Source organism: Syngnathoides biaculeatus, chromosome 8, assembly GCF_019802595.1.
Source record: "Syngnathoides biaculeatus isolate LvHL_M chromosome 8, ASM1980259v1, whole genome shotgun sequence".
Taxonomy (NCBI): Eukaryota; Metazoa; Chordata; class Actinopteri; order Syngnathiformes; family Syngnathidae; genus Syngnathoides; species Syngnathoides biaculeatus.
This window is the reverse complement of record NC_084647.1, coordinates 7314605-7341161: the sequence shown is the minus strand read 5'-3', so window position 1 is coordinate 7341161 and position 26557 is coordinate 7314605. Positions and strand designations below refer to the sequence as shown.

General features: G+C 45.0%; 1 protein-coding gene across 1 annotated transcript; it reads left to right on the top strand.

Moving 5' to 3' along the window:
• The first annotated feature begins 640 nt into the window (after positions 1-640).
• pak1 (p21 protein (Cdc42/Rac)-activated kinase 1) lies at positions 641-26504 on the top strand. Its single transcript, XM_061828516.1, has 16 exons — positions 641-945; positions 11368-11565; positions 13200-13294; positions 13620-13694; positions 14588-14660; positions 14737-14774; positions 14997-15110; positions 16188-16461; positions 17392-17455; positions 17554-17602; positions 18329-18441; positions 18511-18628; positions 18711-18810; positions 20120-20316; positions 22042-22179; positions 23439-26504. Exons 2-16 carry the CDS (start codon positions 11373-11375, stop codon positions 23523-23525), a joined length of 1728 nt encoding a protein of 575 aa, XP_061684500.1. The 5' UTR covers positions 641-945; positions 11368-11372; the 3' UTR covers positions 23526-26504.
• The last annotated feature ends 53 nt before the right edge of the window (positions 26505-26557 follow it).

Below are 26557 nucleotides of genomic sequence, written 5' to 3'. Positions count from 1 at the left end.
TAGATAGATAGATAGATAGATAGATAGATAGATAGATAGATAGATAGATAGATAGATAGATAGATAGATAGATAGATAGATAGATAGATAGATGGTACAAAGTGACATCTTGACACGTTAAATTTGTTTTGAAACAAATCTGATTTATTTGCATTAATATTGCGCAGTTTTTTTTTTTTTTTTTTTGTTTTTTTACTGTCCAGGTTTCGCAGATGTTGGTTTTAATGAAAAGGCTCCCTCCAAAGAGATCAAAGTGGTATAAGCCACTGGTGCAAACTTGAAATCTGATTCATTTCCGACTCAGCAATCGACGGATTATTTGTGCTTTGTGTGGCAAAGTGCTGAGATCTTTCCAGTCGGAACGTCTTTTTCAAGAAAGACAAAAAAATAAATAAAAATCATAATAAAAAATGTAGAAATGTGAGCTCTGATCCATTATTGATTTTATTTGTGTTCAAGTGAGCGCGCGACATGAAATATTGAAGTAAAAAACGAGCAGGTGGCCAACAGCCAGGAAGGCGTTGCCGGTTCATGCGCATGCCGCTGCCGCCGTAAATTCCCCAGTGTCCCTGAACGCGGCACCAGGGCTCACCTCCTCCGGGGACCTCGTGCTGTTTAAGGAACACCGGTAGCAGCCAATCGGCAGCGAGGAGAAGGAAGCTTCGACCAATGGCGCGGCCGCTTTGAGGAGAGGGGGCGGGGATTCCGTCGCCGGGGTGCCTCCCGGGCGGCTAGCTAACAATAGGCCGGGAGAGGGAACAGGCAGCTCGGTTCGGCTCGGTTCGGCTCGGCAGGTCCAAGCGGTTCCCCCACCCCCCCCCCGCCCCTTCCCGGTGGAGGAGCTGACTTTAGCCGCCGCTGCAGACGGAGCGGTCCGGTGTCGGAGCCACAGCTCGCCCCCCCGGTTTTGCTCCAGGTGGATTTTGACGAGCTCGCGGACGAAAGGTGAGCTCGATTTCGGCACTTTTTCATTCAACTTGAGCGAGCGAGCGAGCGAGCGAGGCGTGGCGGGGCAAAGGCTCAAGAAGGCTCCCAAGAACGCGAGCCGGAACACCGCTTTCCTTCTCTCGTCTCCTTTTTTGTTTTAAAATGATTCATTTTTGCACCGGTCAAGCCGCGGGCGTGTCGCGGTCACGTTATCGCCCAATCGGAACAAAAAGTGCTGCGGTCACGTCGGCTGTTAATTCAAGTATTGTGGTCACGATGTGCCGCAAAAAATGGGGGGGGGGGGGGGGCTGGGGGGGGGTGGCGGTGGAGAATCAAAATATATCAAAGTGTCCGGAGAAGAAGACTCGTTGAAGTTTTATGAGGCACCGCGGAGGCCTCGGGCTGGGAATGGAAGAAGAGTGCGAAACGGCTTTGTTGTTTTAGGACAGTGTAAACGCAATCGGGATCAGATCCGGATTCAATTCGCTTCATGTGACAGCTTGACACGTAGCTAATACTGGACTAGGCACATGATTGGTTGGATCAGTGATTTGGCTAGATTAATAGAACCTAGAAACACAACTACTCTCGATAAGAACTATAGATCATCAAATCATATCTATATCATAGATGATGGAATTACATCAGATCTCTAAAAGTCGGGCTGAGCGAGTGCAGACGGAACGTCGTCCGATGGCTTTGTCCCGTCAAACCGGTGTAAACGCAATCGGGATCAGATCCGGATTCAACTCCCTTCATGTGACAGATGGACAATACTGGACTATGCAATTCAGGCCAGTCTGACGTCGTCCGAGACTGCCGTGTCGCTCCTCTGGCTTTTTTGCGGCTCTTTTCCGCCCCCTGTGTGTGCGTGCGACGCGGCCGGCGGAGCGGCGCTAACGCTGTCATCTATAAATACTCGCATCGCGCAGGACGTCTCTGCTGCGCTCGTCCCTGAAAATAATCGAAAATGACTTTTAGGCCCTCCGGCAGAAAGGAAGAAACCACGCAGTTCTTTCCGTAGCATTCCTGGATTCAGAGTTCATAACCAAATGGCTGTGGATCATCTGCGGTTGGCAAGCACTTTGAAATGCTCGCCAGCGCCACCCGCAGGACTGGAGCGCAACGCGATCGACTGGGGAAGTCTTTTGGTCCTGTTTGGCTTTGCTCCTAGCAAATTTGGCAAAACGGATCAAAGGCGTGACAGTTGGATGACCCGTTGCTTCGTTAGTCATCCAGGCTAACAGTTACCGTAATTACCGTCCTACAGAGAGCACCTGGTTAGCGCTGCGTTAGCGTTAAACTCTTTCTGAGTACCGAGGTTTACAACCTGATGCGCTAACGCTGGCGCCACATCACCCCTTAAACCGCAGGGTTGAAAGCGTGTGAAAAAAGTTGTGTCTTGTAGGCCTTAGGTTAAGGTAGTTAGCTAGTTGCTTAGGGTTAGTTGGTCAGCTACGGTAATTTGGTTTGTCTGTCAGTTAGTTGGTTCATATTTTAGCTGGTTAGTGAGCCACTTAGTCATTCGGTGGGTTAAAGTAGGTTAGTCATCTAGTCCAGGCAGTCGGCGCTAGGGTTAAACTCTTTGTGTACCGAGGCTTATAACCAGGTCCGCTAACGCTAGCGCCGCGCTAACGCCAGCGCCGCATCACCGCATAAACCGCAGGGTTGCAAGCGTGTGAAAAAAGTTGTGGCTTGTAGGCCGTAGGTTACGGTAGTTAGCTAGTTGCTTAGGGTTAGTTGCTCTGATGGTCTGTTAGTTGCTTTATGTCGAGGAGTAAATTGGTCAGCTACAGTAATTTGGTTCATCCGTCAGTTAGTTGGTTCGTATTTTAGCTCGTTAGTGAGCCACAATCATTCGGCGGGTTAAGTCAGGTCAGTCATCCAGTCCAGTTAGTTTACTTCGTTAGAAAGTCATTCAGTTTTGTTCGTTGGTTCGCAGTTAGTTAGTTAATCACTTGGTTAGCTCGTTAGTTCATTCGCATGTATTGTAGCCGCTTTGTTAGTATTTATGTCAATCAAATGGCTAATTACAATCCTTTTTTGTCAGTCAGTCATTCGGACATTCAGTCTTAGACTTAGTCATTAGTGACTTATCCAACTACCGTAATTCCCGGCCTACTGAGCGCACCTGGTTAGCACGCCGCTAGCATTAAACTCTTTCTGTGTACCGAGGCTTATAACCAGGTGCGCTAATGCTATGTTTTTTGTTGTCGGTCAGTCAGTCGGACATTCAGTTTTAGACTAGATTTAGTCATTAGTGAGTTAGCCAACTAGCCGTTTGGTAAATCACTCAGTCAGGTAGTCACCCAGTGGGTTGTGGAGTTAGTGAGTTAGTTGGTTAGCTAGTCAGTCAATATGCATGTGAGTCAGTTCAGTTGGGTTTGTTCACTGGGTTTTTCCTCTTTGTCTACCTAGCCAGACATCTTCGCTGTCGCTAACGTGACTTTCGCGTGGTTTGTCTTGAATTTACAGTCGAGCCTCGGTTCTCGACCACAATCCGTCCTACAAGGCGATTCGAAAACCGAATCAACCACCGCTCGAGTTATGCTATTTCAGGATTTTGTCGGGGGCTTTCGAGTACCGATTTTCGTTCAAAAACATCTCAATTTTCGTTCGAGAACCGAGGCTGTTCTGTATTGCTGAATTTTCATCCTTTGACACCTCCGTAAGCCACGCCCCCCGGCAGAAAGAGAGCGTTTGATTTGTTCACACGTCCGCAGCAAACAACGCTGACCTTTTACACGACCTCTATGTGTACGCACATAGACACAAACATACAGTATGTACAGTGTAAACTTTTGAAATGTCAACGGGACAATGAGAAGCGTGCGCGTTTGGGTGATTAGCATGCGCTGCGATTAGCAAAAGCTCGAGACGAGCCGACTGTCGCCGAGACTTTAAAGGAGCGCGCGGGTGTATTTGACATAAGTGACGAAGACACCCAGACGTACACAGACGCGCGGGCGCTACACGCGCGGTCGCAGGTGGCGAAATGTAGCATTAGCCCGACGTAATGCGAGCTTAGCGGCCGCTAAATCTCCCCCGCGCTCGTGTTTATCGCGTCGCCGAGGTGTGAATGCGCGCGCAGCTGTCGGCCTTCTGGCCACGTTTGGGTTTTTCCCTCGCAGTCGAAAGCGCGAACCCGGTCGGCGTGTGCTGCTTACGCTAACAACGTGGCTGTAAAAAGAGAGAGGTGCTAGTTTAAAAAAAAAAAAAAAGAAAGCTAGTGTTGATAACTTGGCCGTTTAGTCGATTAATCGATGGATGTGGAACTGATCCTTTGTGCAGGAATCAATTAATCGTGTCTGGGAAAGCTGTGTTAAGACGTCGACACCCAATCGCAAACCAGCTCCTCCAAAATCGTCCAATCGAATGCGTCGAAATCCCACCAAAGCAATTGCATGAAACCCCCTTCCCATCATGCACCGGGGCACCCTCTATTATTGATGAGGTTGCCACGGTAACCGCCCCGACAGCTGTGGCGCCTTTAATAATGGGAGTCTTTTTCAAAAGTGCAACAATGTGTTTCAAGAAAGGAGAGGCTTAGAAGACGGGTGGAGCGAGAGAAAAGGTTTTTTCTTTTGTCATCACTTTTTTTTTTTTTTGTCTTTTTCATGGCTGCCGTCGTTGCTTCCATCCTAATGCGCTCGATTCGTTCCCATCGTTTAATTATTTACATCATCCAGCAAATCGGCTGCGGTGAAATACCCCAAAAATAAAAATGGATGTTAGTTGTATTCATGTGTTGCGTAATCTTTATGATAATCATACAGGTGGCTCTCAATTAATCACAATATGGGAGAAAACTGTTTCTGAAGTTGAATTTCATAATTGAAACTTTTATTAGTTTTAGAGCTTCACTTCATCCATCCATACATTTTATTTGCCGCTTATCCTCACGAGGGTCGCGGGGAGCTGTCAACGGGCAGGAGGCGGGCCACACCCTGAACAGATCGCCAGCCAATCGCAGGGCACTGGTTCAAACTATCCATTCATCCATCCATCCATTTTCCTAGGCGCTTATCCACACAAGGGTCGTGGGGAGTGCCGGAGGCTATCCCAGCTGTCAACGGGCAGGAGGCGGGGCACACCCTGAACTGGTCCCCAGCCAATCGCAGGGCACATCGAGACAAATCACACCTAGGGGCAATTTAGAGTGTCCAATAAATGTTGCATGTTTTTTTTTTTTGGGAGGTGGGAGGAAACCGGAGTGCCCACCCGTAGAAAACCCACGCAGGCACGGGGAGAACATGCGAACTCCACAAAGGGAGGGCCGGGATTTGAACCCCGGGACTCACAACTGTGAAGCGGACGCTCTAACTGGTCTTTCACTGCACCGCCCTGTAAACTATCCATCCAACCATTTTCTTAGCCGCTTATCCTCACAAGTGTTGTAGAGTGCTGGAGCCTATCCCAGCTGTCACGGGGCAGGAGGCGGGGCACACCCTGAACTGGTCGCCGGCCAATCGCAGGGCACATCGAGACAAACACACCTATGGGCAATTTAGGGTGTTGCATGTTCATTGTCTGGGATGTGGGAGGAAACGGGAGTGCCCACCCGTAGAAAAGCCACGCAGGCACGGGGAAAAGAGGCAAACTCCCCACAGTCGCGGCTGGGATCGAACTCGGGCCCTCAGAACTGCGAGGCCAACGCTTTACCCGTTGGCCCGCCGTGCCGGCCTCTGCGAATTTCTTTGTCTTTCTTCTTCTCGATCAGAAACCTTCTGCGAGTCTTTTCTGGCACATTCTGCCGACCTTGACTAAAATCTGCAATTTGGACTCTCGGCTGCAATTCAAAACTTCTTCTCATCTCCTTTTTCTTCTTTTTGCCCCCAAAGTCTACTTTTATCCTCTTAGTGCCCGCTGACTTATTATTAGGACTCCGTTCCGTCAACCGTCGACGTTTGCCGTCCGCAATTTTGCCGTGCGACTCGCGTAATCCTGATCCGGGCGCGGCTGCCGACGCCGAAACCGGACACCAAACAGACACGCTGGAATTATGTGACATAATTCATATTTTGGATGTTGATCATGATGTCGTACTTTTTTTTTTTTTTTTTTTTTTTTTTGAACTTAGCCTCGCAATCGGGTTCATCTGGGACCTTTTTTTTGTTTTGCTTTTTTTTTTTTTTATTTCCACGTCGCCCTTCCCCATCTCGCGACGGTTGTTTTCCGCGGCGACGTCGCCGTCGCCGGGCGGGGCCTGAGCGCTTCTTGGCCGTCCCTCCGCGGTGTGTCCTTCCAGGAAGCCGGCACGCGCAAAACCGCATCGCATCCCACGGTTGACAATAATGAAGACTTTGGTTTCTCGGGCCGTTTGACTTGATGACTTTTCCCTTTTCTTCTTCTCCCCTCGTTCAAAACTGGCTCGAGTCGCTAAAAGTCTCCAGATTTGGTTCCTCGGAAGACGCACAAATTCAGTGAATACTCGGTTCTCGAACGAAAACCGGCGCTCGAACGCCCCAGAAATAACCGACCGGGCGCGGCCTGACCAGCTCACCCGCGACACGGTTTGTTATTGTTATTGTTTTTGTTATTGTATAACGCGTGTCCCGGTAGCTTCACTTACTGACAGTTTTTTACTTCCTATTGAGGACTAGTAACCCCCAGTCGTGGCTCCAAAGAAGTGACACTCGAAAAGTTCTTTGGGGAAAAGAAAAGAACTTCCGGGTCGCGAAAGGGGGCGGGGGGGTCGTCACCCCCCCACCCAAGAGATTTGATAGTTGATAGTTTTGCATTGCTTTTTTTCTTGTGAACTTTAATAATGCTGTGTTCCATTAGCATTTCTGCATTTTTGTTTTGTTTCAAAGATTTTGTCAACTCGAGTTACGAGTTAATATTTTTGTATGTTACTTTTTGTAAAAAAAATTTTTTTTTTTGCTTTTTTTTTTTTTTCCCCTCATTATTGCTTGTTTAAAGTTATTCTGCACTTTTTGATAATAAAAATGTTTACAAGGCTGGGGGCCGAGTCGCTAAAGATTCTCGACTACTCTACTGCTAAAGAATACATTTTAAACAAAAAGTAACTATATTTCTTAAATTATTTTATCATATAAAGTATTTAAACTATACATGTATTTCTACTATGCAGCGTATGATCAGGGAAAGCTCAAAAATTGCTTTAAAAAGATGCATTTTTTTCTGGCTTGGAACGCATTATTTCATTTTCCATGATTTGTAATGGGAAACATCGATTTGGTTTTCGAACAAATCTCTTCTCGAACCGGCTTCTGGAACGGATTGCGGTCGAGAACCGAGGTTGTACCGTGCTGGCATTTAGGTTTGGAGTAGGCAGAGCGTGACGACAAAGTTTTATCGGCGCATGCGGACCAATGAACGTCCTGCCCCGAATAAACTCATCTGCGCCCCGTGCTGGCTCAATAGCAAACCTGCACCTGAGCCCGCTAGTAGCGACTGAGGCCGCTCCAGTTTCTTTTCAGACTGTTTGAGTGTCTCAGGTTTTCTCGCAGACGGACAAATGCAGCTTTGTGAAGAACGACAAGGTGCGGTCCTCAGCGACACCGAATCCGGCGGCGGGGGGGTGTTGACGGAGCGTCTTGTTTCGGGCGCCGCGTTTTGTGTGGCGTTTCCTCATTTAAAATTTTTTTTTTTTAAAATGACGGTTGTGTGTCCCAGACAACAATGAAGTCGCACATCCAATAAAACGCAAACGGCGTCATATGGCTTTTCCCTTCGCGGTGGAATAAGTCGGGTCGGGCGCCGGGCGAGAGCCGCCTCGGAAATGCGCGATCGGCGTGAATCCGTTTCCGCCCCGGTGAACTCCGACAGCAGCTGGAATCAAAAGTCCGGGATGTCATATGTGTACGAATTGAGAGTCGGATTATTAAAATGTCAAATGTGAGACTTGAAGTCGGCTGAGGAATGCGGAAGCGGCCCCCGCTTGCAAATTGCTGCCTAAATTTGGACCTTTTGATTGCGGAGATTTGGTAAATTTGGAAAGTGTTGCCGCGGTGACCTCACCGAGCGGAACTATTTTGAAGATCGAAAGGGCTGAGTCAGGAGCGCGATATGACAAATATATCTCGTATCATATCTCATTTAAAAACGTGGGAAGACGATGCCGAGATGTTCTGACCCAGCAGATCTGCAAAGACTGACGTCGTCTGCCGCAAACGTTGCTTTTATTTTTGTGTGTGATGAAAATGTGGAAATAAATCCTCACATGCTGGAATTTTTTTTTGTAAATCTTTTGACGTTTTAATAGTTTGAATGAGTGCCCTGTGATTGGCTAGCGACCAGTTCAGGGTGTGGCCCGCCTTCTACCCGTTAACAGCTGGGATAGGCTCCAGCGCTCCATGCAACCCTTGTGAGGATAAGCGCCTAGGAAAATGGATGGATTGATGGGTAGTTTGAATCAGTGCCCTGCGATTGGCTTGCGACCAGTTCAGGGTGTGGCCCGCTTTCTACCCGTTGACACTTGGGATAGACTCCAGTGCTCCCTGTGACCCTCGTGAGGATAAGTGGCAAAGAAAATGGATGGATGGATGGATTGATTGTTTGAATCAGTGCCCTTCAATTAGCTGGCAACCAGTTCAGGGTGTGGCCTATCTGCTAACCGTTGACAGCTGGGATAGGCTACAGCGCTCCCTGCAACCCTCGTGAGGATAAGCGCCTAGGAGAATGAATGGATAGATGGATAGTTTGAATCAGTGTCCTGCGATTGGTTGGCGACCAGTTCATGGTGTGCCCCGCCTCCTGCTTGTTGACAGCTGCGATAGGCTCCAGCGCTCCATGCGAGCCTTGTGAGGATAAGCGCCGAGGAAAATGGATGGATAGATGGATAGTTTGAATCAGTGCCCTGCGATTGGCTGGCGACCAGTTCAGGGTCTGGCCCGCCTTCTACCTGTTGACAGCTGGGATAGGCTCTCGCATGCCCCGCGACCCTTGTGAGGATAAGCGGCAAAGAAAATGGATGGATGGAAGGGCATTTATTCTTATTTTTTTTAATCTGCAAGTGCCGCAAGAAAACCGTTGCATATCCTGGGGGTTACGTTTCGGGAAAACCATCGATTTTCTGAGCTGCTTATCCTCACAAGGATCGGGGGTGTGCTGGAGCCCATCCCGGCTAACTTGGTTCAAAAAGGCGGACGACACCCCGAACTGGTGACAGGCTCCAGCGCTCACCTTGACCCTCGTGAGGATAAGCACCTAGGAAAATGGATGGGTAGTTTGAATCAGTGCCCTGCGATTGGCTGGAAACCAGTTCAAAGTGTGGCCCGCCTCCTGCCTGTTGACAGCTGGGGTAGGCTCCAGCAAACCCCGCGACCCTTGTGAGGATAAGCGGCTAAGAAAATGGATGGATGGTTTGAATCAATTAGAAAATTTAAAGACATTCAGATGCCACGAAAAAGGTGGGCGTAATCATAATCAAAATGTTTTTTTTATTTTTGCTGGGAGATGTGCAAAATAACGTGCGCTTGCCCTTCAAGGGTTCACATTATGAAAACAATAATTCTTATCTAACGATGACTCACAGGGGTCATTAAAATGTGGACATTTTTTTTCGGGCTCGCCACGGCGCCGGCAAAGAAAATCCCAACAAGTTCCGCCGCTCCGGACGGGACTCGGCTGTAACCGCGCGTCGCCTGTCGTTTGCGTGTGTTCAAGAACAACAAAGAGGAAGGCGTCGGGCCAATTCCCCGCAAACGTTTGAACGACCGAGAGCCGTCAAACAAAGCGCAGCGTGTGAGATTCTGTGCGACTCCTCCCCGGAAGAGTTCAAAGGTTAGAGTGGAAAAAATAGCGTGCGGGTGTTTTGTTGAATGTGTGACTTGATTGTTGTCTGGGACGCACGACTGTCTTTTTTTTTTTGGGGGGGGGGGCATTCTGCGTGTGTTGGGGGAGGGGGGGGTCTTGTGACATCACAGTGCGACGTCACATCCCGCTTGTGTAAAAAGAAGACGTGCGAGGCTCTCCTGCCGCACACTTGTCGTAGTTTCTCTCCCGCCGTTTGCGTCTTGTTCCAGGTGAGGTGATCCGCATATTCAATTTTTATGAAATTATTTGCTAAGCTAGAGCGCAGTAAGGCGCTTTTAAAAAAATGGACAAATTATGCGAGTCCAATTTATGAGTAAGATGGAACTTTAAAAAATAGTTTTCATGGGTTTTGGTTGGCGAAAGTGGCCATGACGGAGGAAAAATTAATAAAAAAATGGAGTTGAGGCTGCGAGGGGCACGTACGAAAATGTACGAAAAGTCCGACGTCGGCGGCAAATGTTGCGTTACACGTTTGCGGTCATTTTCATCAATGCGGATCAAAGAGAGGATTATGCGTTGCTGCGCAAACGACGACTCGCGCGTGTATTTTTTTTTTTTTAGTTTACTTGGAAAAATGACTTTTGTGTCAAATTTGGCTCGTTTGTCTGGGAAAAATGAAGTGGGAACAATATTTTACTTAAGTTTAAAAAAAAATGCTTTTTTGCTTTTGTCGAGGAAAAAAAAAATACCAGACTGTGAAATCAACTTCCAAAATATTTTATTGTGTAAAAAGACCTGCAAAAAAAAATGCTATCATATTTTTTTTCTTTAAATAGGGGTGGAAATTTTTATTTTTAATTTAATTTTTAAAAATTTCATTTTAAATTTTTACCTTGACATTATTGTCCTATGAAAATGTTCATGTAAAAAATTACTTTTGTCAAGTATGAACTAAAAATGACTTTAGTTGTATGGAACAAAAAAAAATGACGTCTGTGAAATCCACTTCCAAAATATTTCATTGTGTAAAAAGACCTGTAAAAATAAATGCTTTAAATTTTTTCTTTAAATAGTGGGGAATTTTTTTTATTTTAAATTTTACCTCGTTTTAAGAGTACCTTGATGTTATTTTTTAAATAGTGGGGAAATTTTTATTTATTTTTTAATTTTTTTAAAATTAATTTCATTTTGAATTTTATCTCGTTTTAATAGTACCTTGACATTATTGTCCCATGAAAATGTACGTCATGTAAAAAAACTTACTTTAGTTGTGTGTGAAACAATTTCCATCTTAAAATGTTAAGATGGATAAAGAAAAAGTACTGACAAAAAATGTTACGTTTTGTGTTAAAAAAAAATTACATGAAAATATTTTACATTTAGTAATATATTAAAATATTAAAATTATTATTAATTAATTATTAAAATATTATTAAATATTTTACAGTTTTAAAAATGACCTGGCTGTAATGTGAAGTTGTGTTAAAATGTGTGAACTGTTGTGTGGATGTTTTTTTTATTTTTATTTTTTGAAAAATGTAAAGTTTAGTTTGCCCTGTCCGTGTTTAAAAAAAAAAAAAAAAAAAAAAGAATAATAATAATAATAAAAAAATTGTTTCTAGCGCGGGTTGTAATTGTGATTTCATTCATTCATTTATTCCTTTCTTCCTTCCTTCCTTCCTTCCTTCCTTCATTCGTTCATTCGTTCATTTTTTCCAGGGGTCATGTGCGACAACGGGGAGGTGGAGGACAAGCCGCCGGCCCCGCCCATGCGGAACACCAGCACCATGATTGGCTCCTGCGGCAAAGACCCCGCCCCCGTCAATCACGGCTCCAAGCCCCTCCCCCCCAACCCGGAGGACAAGAAGAAGAAAGATCGGTCCATCCGCTTCATCCTGACCGGCGGCGGTGACAAGAGTTGAGTTTCGAAAAATAATAATCATATTCATCATTTTTAAGAACAATAATACGTGGAAAAACTCAATACAATTTTAATACAATTAAAGAATGGAATTCAGGTTTTTCAGGGGTCGATCACTGAGTTTAAAATGCTGATAACCGATCACCGGTCCAATCACAAGATTTATTATTATATATATATTTTTTATATATTTATTATTTATTATCTATTGAAATGGCCTGTTTTGTTTTTTTTGTTGTTGTTTTTTTCGGAACTCAATATTTTATTGCACTTATCTAACAGAGAACTTTTACCCAACTACCTAGCTACACACAATAACTACATAATTACCGAGCTAGCTACATAACGACCTCCCAACCATTTACCGTTTTGTACCTACCTATACCGTAATTCCCGTCCTACAGAGCGCACCTGGTTATAAGCCTCACCCAGTACATTTGTAAAGGAAATACCATTTGGTACGTACATGGGCCGCACCCGTGTAAAAGCCTCAAATGCCCACATTGAAACCCACATTGAGACACGAGATATTTACAAAGACAGACGGTACACAGAGAGTTTAACACTAATGCTAGCAACACACTAACGCTAGTGCAATGCTAATGCTAGCAACGCGCTAAAGTGTACTGCTATCGCCACACTAACGGTAGCGCCATGCTAGCACTTGGGACACGCTACCGGGGCCGGTTAAAAAAAAAAAAAAAAAAGTGGTAAAAATCGCTGAGACACGGCAGTAACATGCTTGCGCAGCGCTACCAGGGCCTGACCGGTAAAAGTCACTTCCTCGGCAAATATATTCCACCGGTCTCACGCTTACCTTTTTCGCTCAAGTGCCCCCTTGCAGCCGTTAGAAAAAAGGCACAAATTAGCCGGATCACCGCATAAACCGCAGGGTGGAAAGCGTGTGGGGAAAAAAATTGCGGCTTGTAGGCCGGAAATCACGGTAACTACCAAGCTGAGCGCTGTGACGGATTACCGACGACAGCCTACCTGGTGGACCACTCACCAGGGACGGCTGCGGCACATTTGGTGGAGCAGGTCATTCTTTGATCAAATGGGTTGGCGGTTCGAATCCTGTCTCCTGTGCCTGAGTGTCTTTGGGCAAGACATTGAAATTGTAAATGAGAACGTGCCCTCAATTACCTTACCCGGTTAAACAGAAGAATTTAATAACTATAACTACCTAGCGACACAGCCACCACGACTACCTCGCTACCTTTTAGTACCAACAAGGTAGATGTATGTACAATAATCCCGCTCTACTTCACGGATCACCAGATTTAGATCTGATCAGATCGCGGATTTCCACCCACAAAAAAAACAAAAAGCCATCTCCAATGTGATGACATGGACCCATTAACCAACCCCCCCCCCCCCAAAAAAAAAAAAAAAACCACCATAGTACCCCTACTTCACTGTTTTTCATTTTTCGCAGGTGGGTCTGGTACCAATTAACCGTGAAAAATGAGGGATTACTGTACTTGTGTCCCATAACTTCAGAATCCTCTCCTAACGTGAATCTCTTCGGGTTTCCGTTTCGCAGTTTTGGACAACAGCGGCACCTTTTGATGTCTTTTTTTTTTTTTTTTTTTTTTTGCGTTTAAAAGGGTGACGTTTGTTTGCATTTCAGCCTACAAGAAGAAAGAGCGGCCTGAGATTTCTCTGCCGTCGGATTTTGAGCACACCATCCACGTCGGTTTCGACGCCGTCACCGGGGAGTTTACCGTAAGTGCACGCCTGCGGATAAAATGTGCGTATAAATTCGTGTTAGTCTCACGCCAGTGAACTTTTTCCTTTCTTTGCCCAATCTCGTCAGACAAAGAGGCCTTGTTTGGTTTCGATCTCGATCCGCCTGACTGGGCGCTTTTAGCCACTGCGTGTGCGTGTGCGTGTGTGTGCGTGTTTGTTCGAGTCAAGTCACTGCGGTCGAATCGCTCGAGCGGAGGACTAGTGAAGTGGAAAGTTTGATGTGCCGACCCAGTCCGAGAGCAAGTTGGCGCTCCCCGGCATCTACCCTGATAGGCGCGTGCGTGTGTGTGTGTTTGCGTAGGGGATGCCCGAGCAGTGGGCCCGCCTCCTGCAGACCTCCAACATCACCAAACTGGAGCAGAAGAAGAATCCTCAGGTATGTTCCCGTACAATGTTGTGGAAAAAGTTACTTCCTTTCCATTATTCTATTAAAAAAATGTGAAACTTGCATCGTCAAGTATTTACAATAATCCCTCTCTACTTCGCGGATCATCTATCGCGGATTCAGTGCATCACGGATTTTTGGACCCCCCCCCAACAAAACAAAAAAAAAACACTGTTTCCCCCTACTTCGCTGTTTTTTACTTTTCGCGGGTGGGTCTGGTACCAATTAACTGTGAAAAATGAGGGATTACTGTATTTATTTATTCATACATTATTTCAGCTTCCAGTTTATAAACCCACAAAATCCGGAATTCCAAACATTTGACTTTAGTTTTTATTAAAAAAAAAAATGCCATTTACCCCTACTTCACTGTTTTTCACTTTTCGCCGTTGGTGTGGTCCCAAAGAGCTGTGAAAAATGAGGGGTTACTGTAGTTCTTTATTTTTACATTATTTCGGCTTCCAGCTCATAAACCCACAAAATCAGTAATTCCAAACATTTGACTTCTTAGTTTTTGTATTTAAAAAAAAAAAAAAAAATCAATTTCCCACTACTTCGCTGTTTTTTTTTTTTTTTTTTTAATTTTCGCGGGTGGGTCTGGTACCAATTAACTGTGAAAAATGAGGGATTACTGTATTTATTCTTACATTATTTCAGCTTCCAGTTTATAGGAATTCCAAACGTTCGACTACTGTGAAGGCATCACATTTTACTTAGTTTTTGTAAAAAAAAAAAAAAAAAGAAAGTACAATTACCTCACATTACGACCTACATATCTATTTACATATTTACATCTGCCTTTCCGAGCTAGCTTCCCTAACTAGCTACCTAGCAAACTCCCACAAGTAACTAGTGCAACTTTGTTTTTGTTTTTTTTTTTTCAGGCCGTGTTGGACGTACTCAAGTTCTACGACTCAAAGGAAACCAGCAACAGCCAGAAATACATGAGCTTCACCGGTACGCACGTACAAGTCCGCCCGCCCGCCTCCTCTCCTGGACGGGGGCGCGTGTAACGTTTTGTGTTTTCCCGCAGACAAGAGCGCAGACATCTTCGCCTCGTCCACCACAGCGGTAAGAAAAATAATAACAGAATTTGTATCGTTTAACTTGAAACATTCCGTAGGAAAACTGACTCCGAATGGTGTGATTTAAAATGAAATCTATTTATTTGGAACTGATGCCGATCGGCGCTTTCGTTTACGCGCGCGTGACAAAAGGGAAAAGGGGCTTCCTTTTTAGTAGGACGACTAACAGGAAGTGATGTCATTGCCGACTCCCCCGTCCTCGTCCCAGCTCTCCAAGAGCGTGTCGGAGACGCCCGCCATCGCCACCGTGTCGGAGGACGAAGACGAAGACGAAGCTGAGCCGCCGCCCGTCATCGCGCCGCGGCCGGAACACACCAAGTCGGTAAGGGGACGCACAAACGCACACACTTCGCACAGTCGCGCTCAGACTCGTTGGCGGTCGACGGGCTGCTGCCGTGGCGCCGTCCAGCGTCTCCACGGTGACGACTTTAGCGGACCTGATTGGAACGCGCGCACACACGAACGCACACGAGAGCTTTGATACAAACTTTCACCGATGTTTTACGTTGTTGCACTTATTGTGCGGCATCGCCATGAAATTTGCTCCACTTCCTCATACACACATGCACGCACAAAACCCAAACGTGCACAAAAATCGAATACACACAACACAGACAAAATATCCGACAGATATGCGCCTGAAAAAAAAGCACAATAATCAACAAACACACACACACTTCATAAGCAACGAACAGAAAAAAAACACAATAAGAAAACAGAAATGCACAGAAGGAAACACACAAATACTGAAATTCGCGATCCATCCATCCATTTTCTTTGCCGCTTAACCTCACGAGGGTCGCTGGGGGCGCTGGAGCTATCTATCTATCTATCTCTCTCTCTCTCTATCTGTCTATCCTAATCTAATCTTTACACACTTCTTTCTCAGCTGCTTATCCTCACAAGGGCCAAAGGAGAGCCTATCCCAGCTTACTTTAGGCAGTAGGCGGGGCACACCATGAACTGGTCGCCAGCCAATCGTAGGGAAGGATAGAAACAAACAATTTATTTACACTTCGCTTCAATGGATGCTTGTTTGTTGGGATGTGGGAGGAAACCGGAGTGCCCACCCGGAGAAAATCCACGCAGGCGCGGGTAGAACTTACAAACTCCCCACAGGCATGTCCGGGATTTGAACCCCAGACCTCAGAGATGAGGACAAGGCTCTTAACTAGTTAGATATGCAGTGTGCGCGCGCACATACACAAAAATAACACTCAAGTATAAGAAATATGCACGCACAAAAAAAAAAAAAAAAAAATCATCACTCACACACTAAAAAACACACAGTGACACACCAACAATGCAAAATGAAATGTGCACAATCACAAAGACGCAAACGTACCATGGCAAATTTGTCAAATATTCTCAATTTGCGTATTTGTTGTCGTTTTTTTAGATCTACACGCGCTCGGTGCTGGAGCCCCTCCTGCCGCCACCCGCCAAAGAGGCGGGGGCCGCTTCCCCCGTGGCGGCCCCCCCCGCCGCCGCCTCTTCCTCCTCCTCGGGTTCCGGCGCCGCCGTCACGCCGCCGGGCTGCCCCGCCGCCGAGGACGCCGCGCCCGGGAGCCCCCCCGGGGGGGCCGTCCCCGCCCCCGGGCCCTCCCTCCCCCGCCCTCAGGAAAAAGGTCGCAAGAAGAAGATGTCGGACGAGGAGATCCTGGAGAAGCTCAGTGAGTTTCGCTTCCGGCGAGTTCGGCGAAAATTGCTCTTCCAAGTATGAAAATGGAAAGAAAAGGGAAAAAAATGAAAAAAAAAAAGTTGATAAATTATGTGGTATATTTTCCTGAACCGCATGCGCCTGCCCAGATGTGCTCAGGCCGCCCTCTGCTGGTAAGATGAGGATACTGCCCGTCCGCCTCTTATGAGTGACAGGCCCGCTATCCGCACCGCACTGTCCCCGCCCCCTTTTTGTCCAATCCTCTCATCCGATTGGTTGCCCTTCCAGGTTCGGTCCCACACTTTCCTGCTGTGGTTACCTGCCCGATTGAACGCGCTCACTTCTCTTTCCATATCCTCTTTCATTTTTCATATTTTTCATGCACTTTTCTTTATTTCTATTTTCAACTTTTATTTGTATCTCATCTCCTGTACTATTTTACCCTATTTCTGTTCTATTTCATTTTTTTATTTTCATCTGCTTGTGTTTATTTCCATTCAATACTTTTTTCTGTTATTGTGATATTTATTACCATTTTTTAATGTGATCTTTCTCTTTTCTAATCGATTTAATTTCTATTTATAGTTTCAACATTTACAGACGGATATTGCTTCCCCTCTTGGTTCTTCTAATTTCATTTTTTTTCCAGCGTGTATTTCTTTTGCATTTCTTTTGTGTGTCGTATGGAATGCTCATTTAATTTTTTCCATTTTTATTTGTTTGGATCAATTTTTCTCCCTCTTGATTCTTTTGCGTGGACGTGCGGGCCGGCATGCCGCCGGGCGCGCCGGCTGACTCGTTGGGATGAGAGACGCACGCCCCGTCCGTGGACCTTTCCAAATCCTAATTCTTCCCCAGTAGCCTTTTTTTTTTATTTTTTTTTTTTTACCATTTGGTAAATAATAACAAATATGACGTGCGTGTTTGTGTGTGCGCACCGCAGGGACCATCGTGAGCGTGGGGGACCCCAAGAAGAAGTACACCCGCTTCGAGAAGATCGGACAGGGGTGAGCGGGCCACCTTTTTGTCATGTTTGGAGCAGCTATTGTTTACTTGTTATTTCGAAAAAAAATGCTAATATTTTTTTTGTTTTTCATGGTGTCAGCGCATCCGGGACGGTTTACACGGCCATCGACGTTGCCACCGGTCAAGAGGTCAGTTACAAAAAAATAAAAATAAATGCCGGATAACATGCTTTGTGTATATTGGCGCGATGAAAATACAGTACAACCTCGGTTCTCGACCGCAATCCGATCCAGAAGCGGTTCGAGAAGTGATTTGTTCGAAAACCGAGTCGATATTTCCCATTACAATTCATGGAAAATGAAATAATGCGTTCCAAGCCTAAAAAAATCAGGCTTTTTAAAACATTTTTTTAGCTTTTCCTGGTAAAAAGTGCATAGTCGAAATACATGTGTGGTCTAAATAATTTATATAATGAAATAATATAGTTATTTTTTGCTTAAAATGAATGGTTTAGTAGTAGAGTAGGCTAGGCTGGGAGCGCATTGGCGTATCTGTAGCAACTCAGCCCCCAGTCGTTTTTTTTTTTTTTTAATTTAAAAAAAAAAGTGCAGAATAACTTTTAACAACCAATAATGAGGGGGGAAAAGCCCCTCAATTTTTTTTATAATTGTCAAATAATTTTATTTATTGATTTATTTTTATTAATTTATTGAATAGTGGTACGGTGAATCAGTTGGTAAAGCGTTGGCCTCACAGTTCTGAGGACCCGGGTTCAATCCCGGACCCGCCTGTGTGGAGTTTGCATGATCTCCACGTGCCCGCGTGGGTGTTCTCCGGGTGGGCACTCCGGTTTCCTCCCACATCCCAAAAACATGATGATGATGCTGACGGCGAGCATGTTTGTCGCGCGCCAGGTGGCCATCAAGCAGATGAACCTGCAGCAGCAGCCCAAGAAAGAACTCATCATCAACGAGATCCTGGTCATGAGGGAAAACAAGAACCCCAACATCGTCAACTACCTGGACAGGTCCGACACTTTTCGGGCGTTTTTCGCCGCCAAAGTGAACGCGCCTGAATCCGTTTCCGGTCGCCGTAGTTACCTGGTGGGCGACGAGCTGTGGGTGGTGATGGAGTACCTGGCCGGCGGCTCCTTGACGGACGTCGTCACGGAAACCTGCATGGACGAAGCCCAGATAGCGGCCGTGTGCAGAGAGGTACGGGGAAAAAAATAATAATAATTTTTCAATCACTTTTTGCAAACGGAAGTGGGCGTTGACGTGCCGTGGCGCCCCCTAGTGTCTGCAGGCGCTGGAGTTCCTCCACTGCAACCAAGTCATCCACCGGGACATCAAGAGCGACAACATCCTGCTCGGCATGGACGGATCCGTCAAGCTCAGTCAGTAGCCCCGCCTTCCGTTACCATGGTTACTAGCGAGCCGATATTGGCCCTTTTTAAAAATGAATTTTGGCGAGTTTTAACAAATGAACCCGTTACCACTTAACGTTCAAAGTAAAATGGGCAAAAAATTTTCTCTCTGTCGTAAAGTAATACTTTAATAGTGAAGCCCAACATACTGTAAAAAGTCAAATATTTGTCGTCGTAAGGTTTGAAGTACCAAAGAAGAAGTTATTTTATTCGTCATGTATTTAAAAAAATAAAATAAAATAAATCCCTTCCCCAAATTTAACTGTCCACTATCAGCACCGGGCTCCAAAAATCTTTATCAGTCAGGCCCAACCGACACATTCATGCATTTTTTTTTTTCCCGTTCATAGGCGGAATTTTTAAATTGCATTGATAAAATATATATACATATTCTCCTTTTTATACACCAAAATAATAAAGGGTCGTATTGTGAACATTTTGAAAACAGAATAGCATTTATTGATAGATGTACTAGATATATTTCGGCAGCTCGCTCTTGTCGTTGTTGCTCTATCTATCTTTTGCTCTCTCTCTTGCTCTATCTATCTATCTATCTATCTTTTGCTCTCTTGCTCTATCTATCTATCTTCTATCTATCTATTTTTTGCTCTCTATCTATCTATCTTTTGCTCTCTCTCTTGCTCTATCTATCTATCTATCTATCTATCTATCTTTTGCTCTCTCTACTTCTATCTTTTGCTCTCTCTACTTCTATCTATTTTTTGCTCTCTACTTCTATCTATCTATCTTTTGCTCTCTCTACTTCTATCTATCTTTTGCTCTCTCTACTTCTATCTATCTTTTGCTCTCTTGCTCTATCTATCTATCTATCTATCTATCAATCTATCTTTTGCTCTCTCTTGCTCTATCTATCTATCTATCTATCTATCTATCTCTTGCCTTCTCTCTCTTGCTCTATCTATCCATCCATCCATCGATCTATCTACGCACATCTTTCGCAGCTGCTTATCCTCATAAGGGCCAAGGGAGAGCCTATCCCATCTTACTTTGGGCAGGAGGCGGGGCACAACATGAACCGATCGCCACCCAATCGTAGGGCAACATAAAAACAAACTTGGCTTCAACGAACGCGTGTTTTGGGGATGTGGGAGCAAAGCGGAGTGCCCAACCCGGAGAATTGAGCATTGAACGTATATGAACATAACGAAACATTGAAAACTTCTCCCGTGATCCTCCTCCTCGACGCGCAATCGGCGCTCCTCTCAAGAACCCGACGCTGACTTTATTTGTGTTGTTTTTGCTTTTCGCGGCGCCGCAGCCGACTTCGGCTTCTGCGCCCAGATCACCCCGGAGCAGAGCAAGCGCAGCACCATGGTGGGCACGCCCTACTGGATGGCTCCCGAGGTGGTGACCCGCAAAGCCTACGGGCCCAAAGTGGACATCTGGTCCCTGGGCATCATGGCCATCGAGATGGTGGAGGGCGAGCCCCCCTACCTCAACGAAAACCCGCTCAGGGTCAGCGCCTTTCTTTGCAATCCTTTCCGTGTTCTTTGCTGCGCGGCTTTTTCAACTTTCAGGAGGTTACATTTTTTTTCCCCAAGACCACCGCGGATATTTTATGGATTAAAAAGTTGCCACATATTCGTAAAAAAACAAACAACAAACTAGTGCCGTGTTAGTGTTAAACTCTTTCGGTGTACCAAGGCTTATAACCAGGTGCGCTAACGTTAGCGCCGGCGCTAGCATTAAACTCTTTCTGTGTACCAAGGTTTATGAACCAGGTGCGCTAACGTTAGCGCCGGCGCTAGCATTAAACTCTTTCTGTGTACCAAGGTTTATGAACCAGGTGCGCTAGCGTTAAACTCTTTCTCTGTACCAAGGCCTATAACCAGGTGCGCTAACGCTAGTGTTAAAACTCTTTCTGTGTACCAAGGCTTATAACCAGGTGCGCTAACGTTAGCGCCGGCGCTAGCATTAAACTCTTTCTGTGTACCAAGGTTTATGAACCAGGTGCGCTAGCGTTAAACTCTTTCTCTGTATCAAGGCTTATAACCAGGTGCGCTAACACTAGCGCCGCGCTAACACGAGCACCGCATAAACTGCACTGGAAGTGCCAAACAATAAACTAATTGTGTACCACTTAATCATTTCAGGAAACACAAAAAAGAAAAGATGAAAAAGATGGTGACAAGGCACTACTTTTATCAAAAGGAAGCGCTTCAATACACTTCAACTTTGTTCCTTGACACCAAAACGCTACATCTGTAATTTGGCGTCAGGAGAAGAATGCTGACTCGTCAGCGAATCATGAAAAATAAAAATTCAGTTTGATATTCATTCCGCACTTTTGTCTAAAAAAAAAAAATTGTACTGTATAACGTAATTCTCGGCTTACGGAATGCACCTGTTTACAAGCCTCACCGAGTACATTTGTAAAGGAAATACCATTTGGTACATACAAAAGCCGCAGCTGTGGAAAAGCTGCAAGTGCCCACATTGAAACCCACATTAAAACATGAGATATTTACAAAGAAAGACGGTAAAAAGAAAGAGCTATTGCTAGTGCTCACACTAGCGCTGAGCTAAAACTAACACGAGCGCCAACGCTAACAGGGCCAGTTAAAATAAAACTTACCGATAGATATCACTGAGACATCGTAAAAAAAGCAGCAACACGCTAGCACAGTGCTAACGCTAGCGCGCTAAAGCTAGTGCTAACGCTAGTGTGCTCACGCTAGTGCCGAGCTAATACTAACACTAACAGGGCCGGTTAAAATTAAACTTTCTGGTAAATATCACTGAGACACTCCAGTAACGCGACAGTAACACGCTAGCATAGCGCTAACGCCAGCGCAGCACTAACAGGGGGAACATATATTCCACCGGACTCACCTTTTCCGCTCAAGTGCCCCCTTGCAGCTATCAGGAAAAAATTTACAAATTACCCCCATGAAAGCGTGTGGGGGGAAAACGTCATGGCTTGTAGGCCAGAAATTACGGTACTAGCTACTTGTAGCCTTTTTTCCAGGAATAATTTTCCTTTTTTTTTTTTGTAAATAGATTAACTTTATTGATGCAGGAATGTCATCGCCGATCTTCATATTTAGCCGCAAACTTTTGAAAATGATCCGGCGTAATAGTTTGCTAAAAACTATTTCCGTGGAACCCGACGGCTAGCGGACTCGGTAGCTGGTCGACGTCTTTGCTGTGTTTTAAAAAAAGTGCGTTTTTACGATCCAGGCGCTGTATCTGATCGCCACCAACGGGACGCCAGAGCTGCAGAACCCCGAGAAGCTTTCCGCCACCTTCCGGGACTTCCTGAACCGATGCCTGGAGATGGACGTGGAGAAGAGGGGCTCAGCCAAGGAGCTGCTGCAGGTACTGCTCCCCATTTTAGCTGTCATTTCTTTGCTCCTCTTTCGTATTTTTGTTTTTGGTCTCAAACCCGTGGCCTGGGGGCAGATGCGGGCCGCAACGTACCAAATTTCATTCATTTTTCTCGCTAAAAATATGTTCCGAATTTGCAAATGGTCGGCGCTTTTCGTAACGTGAAAGATGGCGAGCATTTTTTTTTTTTTTTTTTTTTGGTGTCACCAAACCGCTTTTTAAAAAAATTGAACAGTACTTAAACGTTTCAAAATTGGTGTCCATCAGATTTTTTTTTTATTGTTGTCTTAAAGCAGCTCTCAACTCACTTGATCAGTCAATTGGTGCCAAAATATGCCACAAGATGGCAGCAAAGCCCTACTTTTGTCTAAATGAGACTTCTCAACTCACTTGGACATAGTTCCTTGGTACCAGTGTGTCTCAAGGTGGTTGTTGCAGAACTTTGGCCTCAGCACAAAAAGGGTTTCCTCCCCCCCAAATCCTCAAAATATTCGCAAATGAGCTCAGCGGTAGATTTTGTGGTAAATGTAAAGATTCGGACAACTGTTGCGTTACACTTCCGAACGCAGACATATTGAATATTTCCTCTGACACGCGACCTGCAATGTTCACTGCGCAAAATATGGGACCTTCCGTGTCTCTTCTTCGTGTTTTTAGTTGCACTTTGTATCGTCAAGTCGAGCTCAGTGCTGCCGGGATGTTGAGGCACAAAGCGGAACTGCAATGAGGCGCACTACAAAATTTAGACTAGGCGGTATACTGTGAAAAAAGATATAGGAGGCACCGTGTACAGTGATGCCTCGCTTTCCTCGACCGCAATCCATTCCAGAAAACGGTTCGAGAAGTGATTTGTTCAAAAACCGAATCGATGTTTCCCATTACAATGAATGGCAAAAGAAATAATGCGTTCCAAACCTAAAAAAATGTGACTTTTTAAAGTATTTTTTAGCTTTTCAAGATAATAAACTGCATAGTAGAAATACATGTATAGTTTAAATACTTTTGATAATAAAATAATTTCAGAAATCCTTCAATAGAAGAAAAACAACAGTCACTACCGGGGACACGTCTGTGTACAGAGGCTGCGTTATACACAAGAACAAAATTGCGCGTGATGTTATTTCTGGGTTTTTTTCGCCGGCGAAGCAAAAAAAAAAAATCTCGAAATATTCGTTGGAAAACTGATTTGTTTGTATTTGGAAATTTTCTCCGTTGTTGACAAGCGTTTGCGTCCCCCATCCCGGTCTCAGCACCAGTTCCTGAAGATGGCCAAGCCGCTCTCCAGCCTGACTCCGCTCATCGTGGCCGCCAAGGAGGCCGCCAAGAACAACCGCTAGCTCGCGCGCCACCGCCGCCGCCCCTCCTCTTCCTCCTCTTCCTCGTCCGCGCTGGACTCCCGGGAGAGGGGGCGGGGCACCACGCGATTGATTTCATTGGTCCGAATGATGATGATGTCATCAGCAGAGAGAGAGAGACTCGGTTTGCTCTGTTTTCTACGTGTGTGGGCGTGTCTAATTTGAATGTCTGTTTTTTAATTTTTATTTTTATTTTTTTTTTTAATCTGTGTGTGTGTGTGTGTGTGTGTGTGTGAGAGAGAGGGAGAGAAAAACGAGCGTGTAAGAAATGATGATGCTGGAAAATTAAGTGATTGTAACATTGACGCGGCTTAGCCTAGCTAGCTAGCGTAGCTGCGTCCGTGGTCCAGTCGGCACTGTGAGTAAGAGACGATGATTAATATGAATTCTTATAGTGACGATAATGACTGCGGCACGGGTTCTCAAACTGGGGTCCGGGGGCCATAGCTTGGGGGACGACAAAACAAAAAAGAAATTGGCCCAGCGTAAGGAGATTTGCGTGCCATTTAGGGAAAGAAAACAAAGCAAACCCCTCCCCGAGCTTTGGGCCAGTCCAAAGATCTGATATGATTGCTGCATAACTTCACACGTTTTTGTATATTCAGCAAAAATGTATTCCTGTGTTCACACCATGTCGCAACGGAAAAAAATAACCAAACCACAATCATTGAAATACAGCGGGATAGTCGGCCCAAGTTTTCAAAACAAAGGGAAAGCTTTAATCTAAATATCTAAAATAAGTGTTAATCTAGGCCACCGTCACATTAAATTTGTGTCTACATGGAAAGATAACACACTTTACTGAAATGATTGTATACAAAAGTACGATAACGGAGCGTCAAAGTTAGGTACCCATGGTTTCGCTTAACGTAATTTCCAGCCTACAGAGCGCACCTGCTTATAAGGCTCACCCAGTACATTTGGAAAGGAAATACGCTCACGCTAGCGTGGCGCCAACAAGGCCGGTACAAAAAAAAAAAAAAAAAAAACATACCGGTAAAAAAATCACTGAGACACAGCAGCATGCTAGCGCAGTGCTAACGGGGCCAGTTTAAAAAAAAAAAAAAAAAAAAAAACATACCAGTAAAAGTCACTTCCTCGGGACATATATTCCACCAGTCTCACTCTTACCTTTTCCGTTTGAGTGCCCCCTTGCGGTCGTTCAAAAAATTGCACAAATTGGCCACATCGCAGGATGATCCTCAAGGTTGAAAGCGTGTGAAAAAAGATGCGGTTTATAAGCCGGAAATTATGGTATTCATGTTTTTTTTTTTTTTCTTTTCCGTGATTTAATTTTTTTTCTCCCCAAAAATGCTTGTTGGCGGTATATTGCCATTTACGGTACTCAACATTTTTTTTTTCCTCAATGTTTTCATAGTGAGCGTCAGATTTTCGCTATCCACATTCAGGCCAATCGGCAAATTGAAATGACTTTTGTGTACCTTTAGAGGGCGCTGAAGCACACTTTGAGACTTTTCGCTGTCTTCATTTGAAAAAATAGATGAATGAAATTCACTCAATGACAAATTGAATTTTTCCCCCTTTGTTCTGACTTTATCTTTGATAATTCTGACTGTTCTCATACCAGGGGTGTCAAAATACATTTTTATCGCGGGCCACATTGTAGTTATGGTTTCTCTCAGAGGGCCGTTATGAAAATCTTTAATTGACCCATCATATTTACACGTTAAATTTATCAGCTTGGTTCAGAATCCGAAACCAATTGGACACTCAAAATTGCCCCCCCGGGTGTGATTGTGAGTGCGGCCGTTTGATCGGCTGGCGACCAGTTCAGGGTGTGCCCCGCCTCTTGCCCGTTGACACCTGCGATAGGCTCCAGCACTTCCCGCGACCCTCGTGAGGATAAGCAGTAAAGAAAATGGATGTATGTTACAGATTTGAACAAAAATCATCGACGTCGATAGACGTGATTTCCCTTTACGGGCCACACAAAATCATGTGGCGGGCCGCATCTGGCCCCCGGGCCTTGAGTTTGACACCCGCGTCTTATACGATACCTTTTATCGCACCTTTTTTTTTTTTTTTTTAAATATTTGTTCTTTTAAAGATTGGGGAAAAAAAAAGACATTCATAATGTGGCTTTTTTTTTTTTGCGCCCGTGGAAAAACGTCTTCCCCCTGTCAACGGTCCCTGGACCCCGAAAGTTTGCCCATCTGCACTCAGGAGCACAATGAAGAAATTGTGCGTGAATGCTCTTCAGTGTTGAAGCAAAAAAAAAAAAAAAAAGACAAAACAAAATCCAACAAGTCAACTTTTAGAGGGGACAAATTATGGAAAATCACATTTTCAAAACCGTGCATCCACCATAGTTCAACATTGATGCGATGAAGTGCCGCCTCCGTCGGCGAAAATGAAATCTTAACGAATCCGCGCTTTGGGGCGCACAGTTGGCACCCCCCTCATGTGGAACAGTTGTCACGGTAACGAGGGCGTCGGCTCCATTGTAGTAGGGGGCGGGGTAAGCAGTGGTTCATTTGCACGAGAGAGAACCTCCACACCCCCCACCCCAAAAAAAAAAAACACTAATTTGGAATTTGGCGACCAGTTCAGGGTGTGTACCCCCGCCTCCTGCCCGTTGACAGCTGTGACCCTCGTGAGGATAAGCGGCAAAGAAAATGGATGGATGTAAGCTGTCTCCTTTAATTGAGAACTTGCTGGTGATTACCCATCATGCACTCTGCCAAACGGCGGGTGATGTGAAGAACGTGCATGTTTCTGTTTGGATTTTTTATTTTTATTTTCTTTTTTTATTATTATTCTTGGTACGCTAGAAAAGTGATGACGAGCGATTCTTCCAGAAGGACACTTTGTACAAATGCGGAAATAAAGTGCGATGAGTCAAGTTTGTGTTTCACTTCCTGCCACAAAATGTACTTTACACAACGAAGCAAACGCACTTTTAACCTATTTGACGTTCTTCTCTGCCTGCACAATTTATCTCATTTATATGGGTGAAAATATTGTTTTGAATAAGTGCCTTACGTTTTATTGTG

Excerpts from the sequence above, each read along its gene's own strand:
- pak1 (XM_061828516.1), top strand. The coding sequence starts at position 11,373 with ATGTGCGACAACGGGGAGGTGGAGGACAAGCCGCCGGCCCCGCCCATG. Across the intron at positions 11,566-13,199 it reads GACCGGCGGCGGTGACAAGA|CCTACAAGAAGAAAGAGCGG; the intron begins GTTGAGTTTCGA and ends TTTGCATTTCAG. Across the intron at positions 13,295-13,619 it reads CCGTCACCGGGGAGTTTACC|GGGATGCCCGAGCAGTGGGC; the intron begins GTAAGTGCACGC and ends GTGTTTGCGTAG.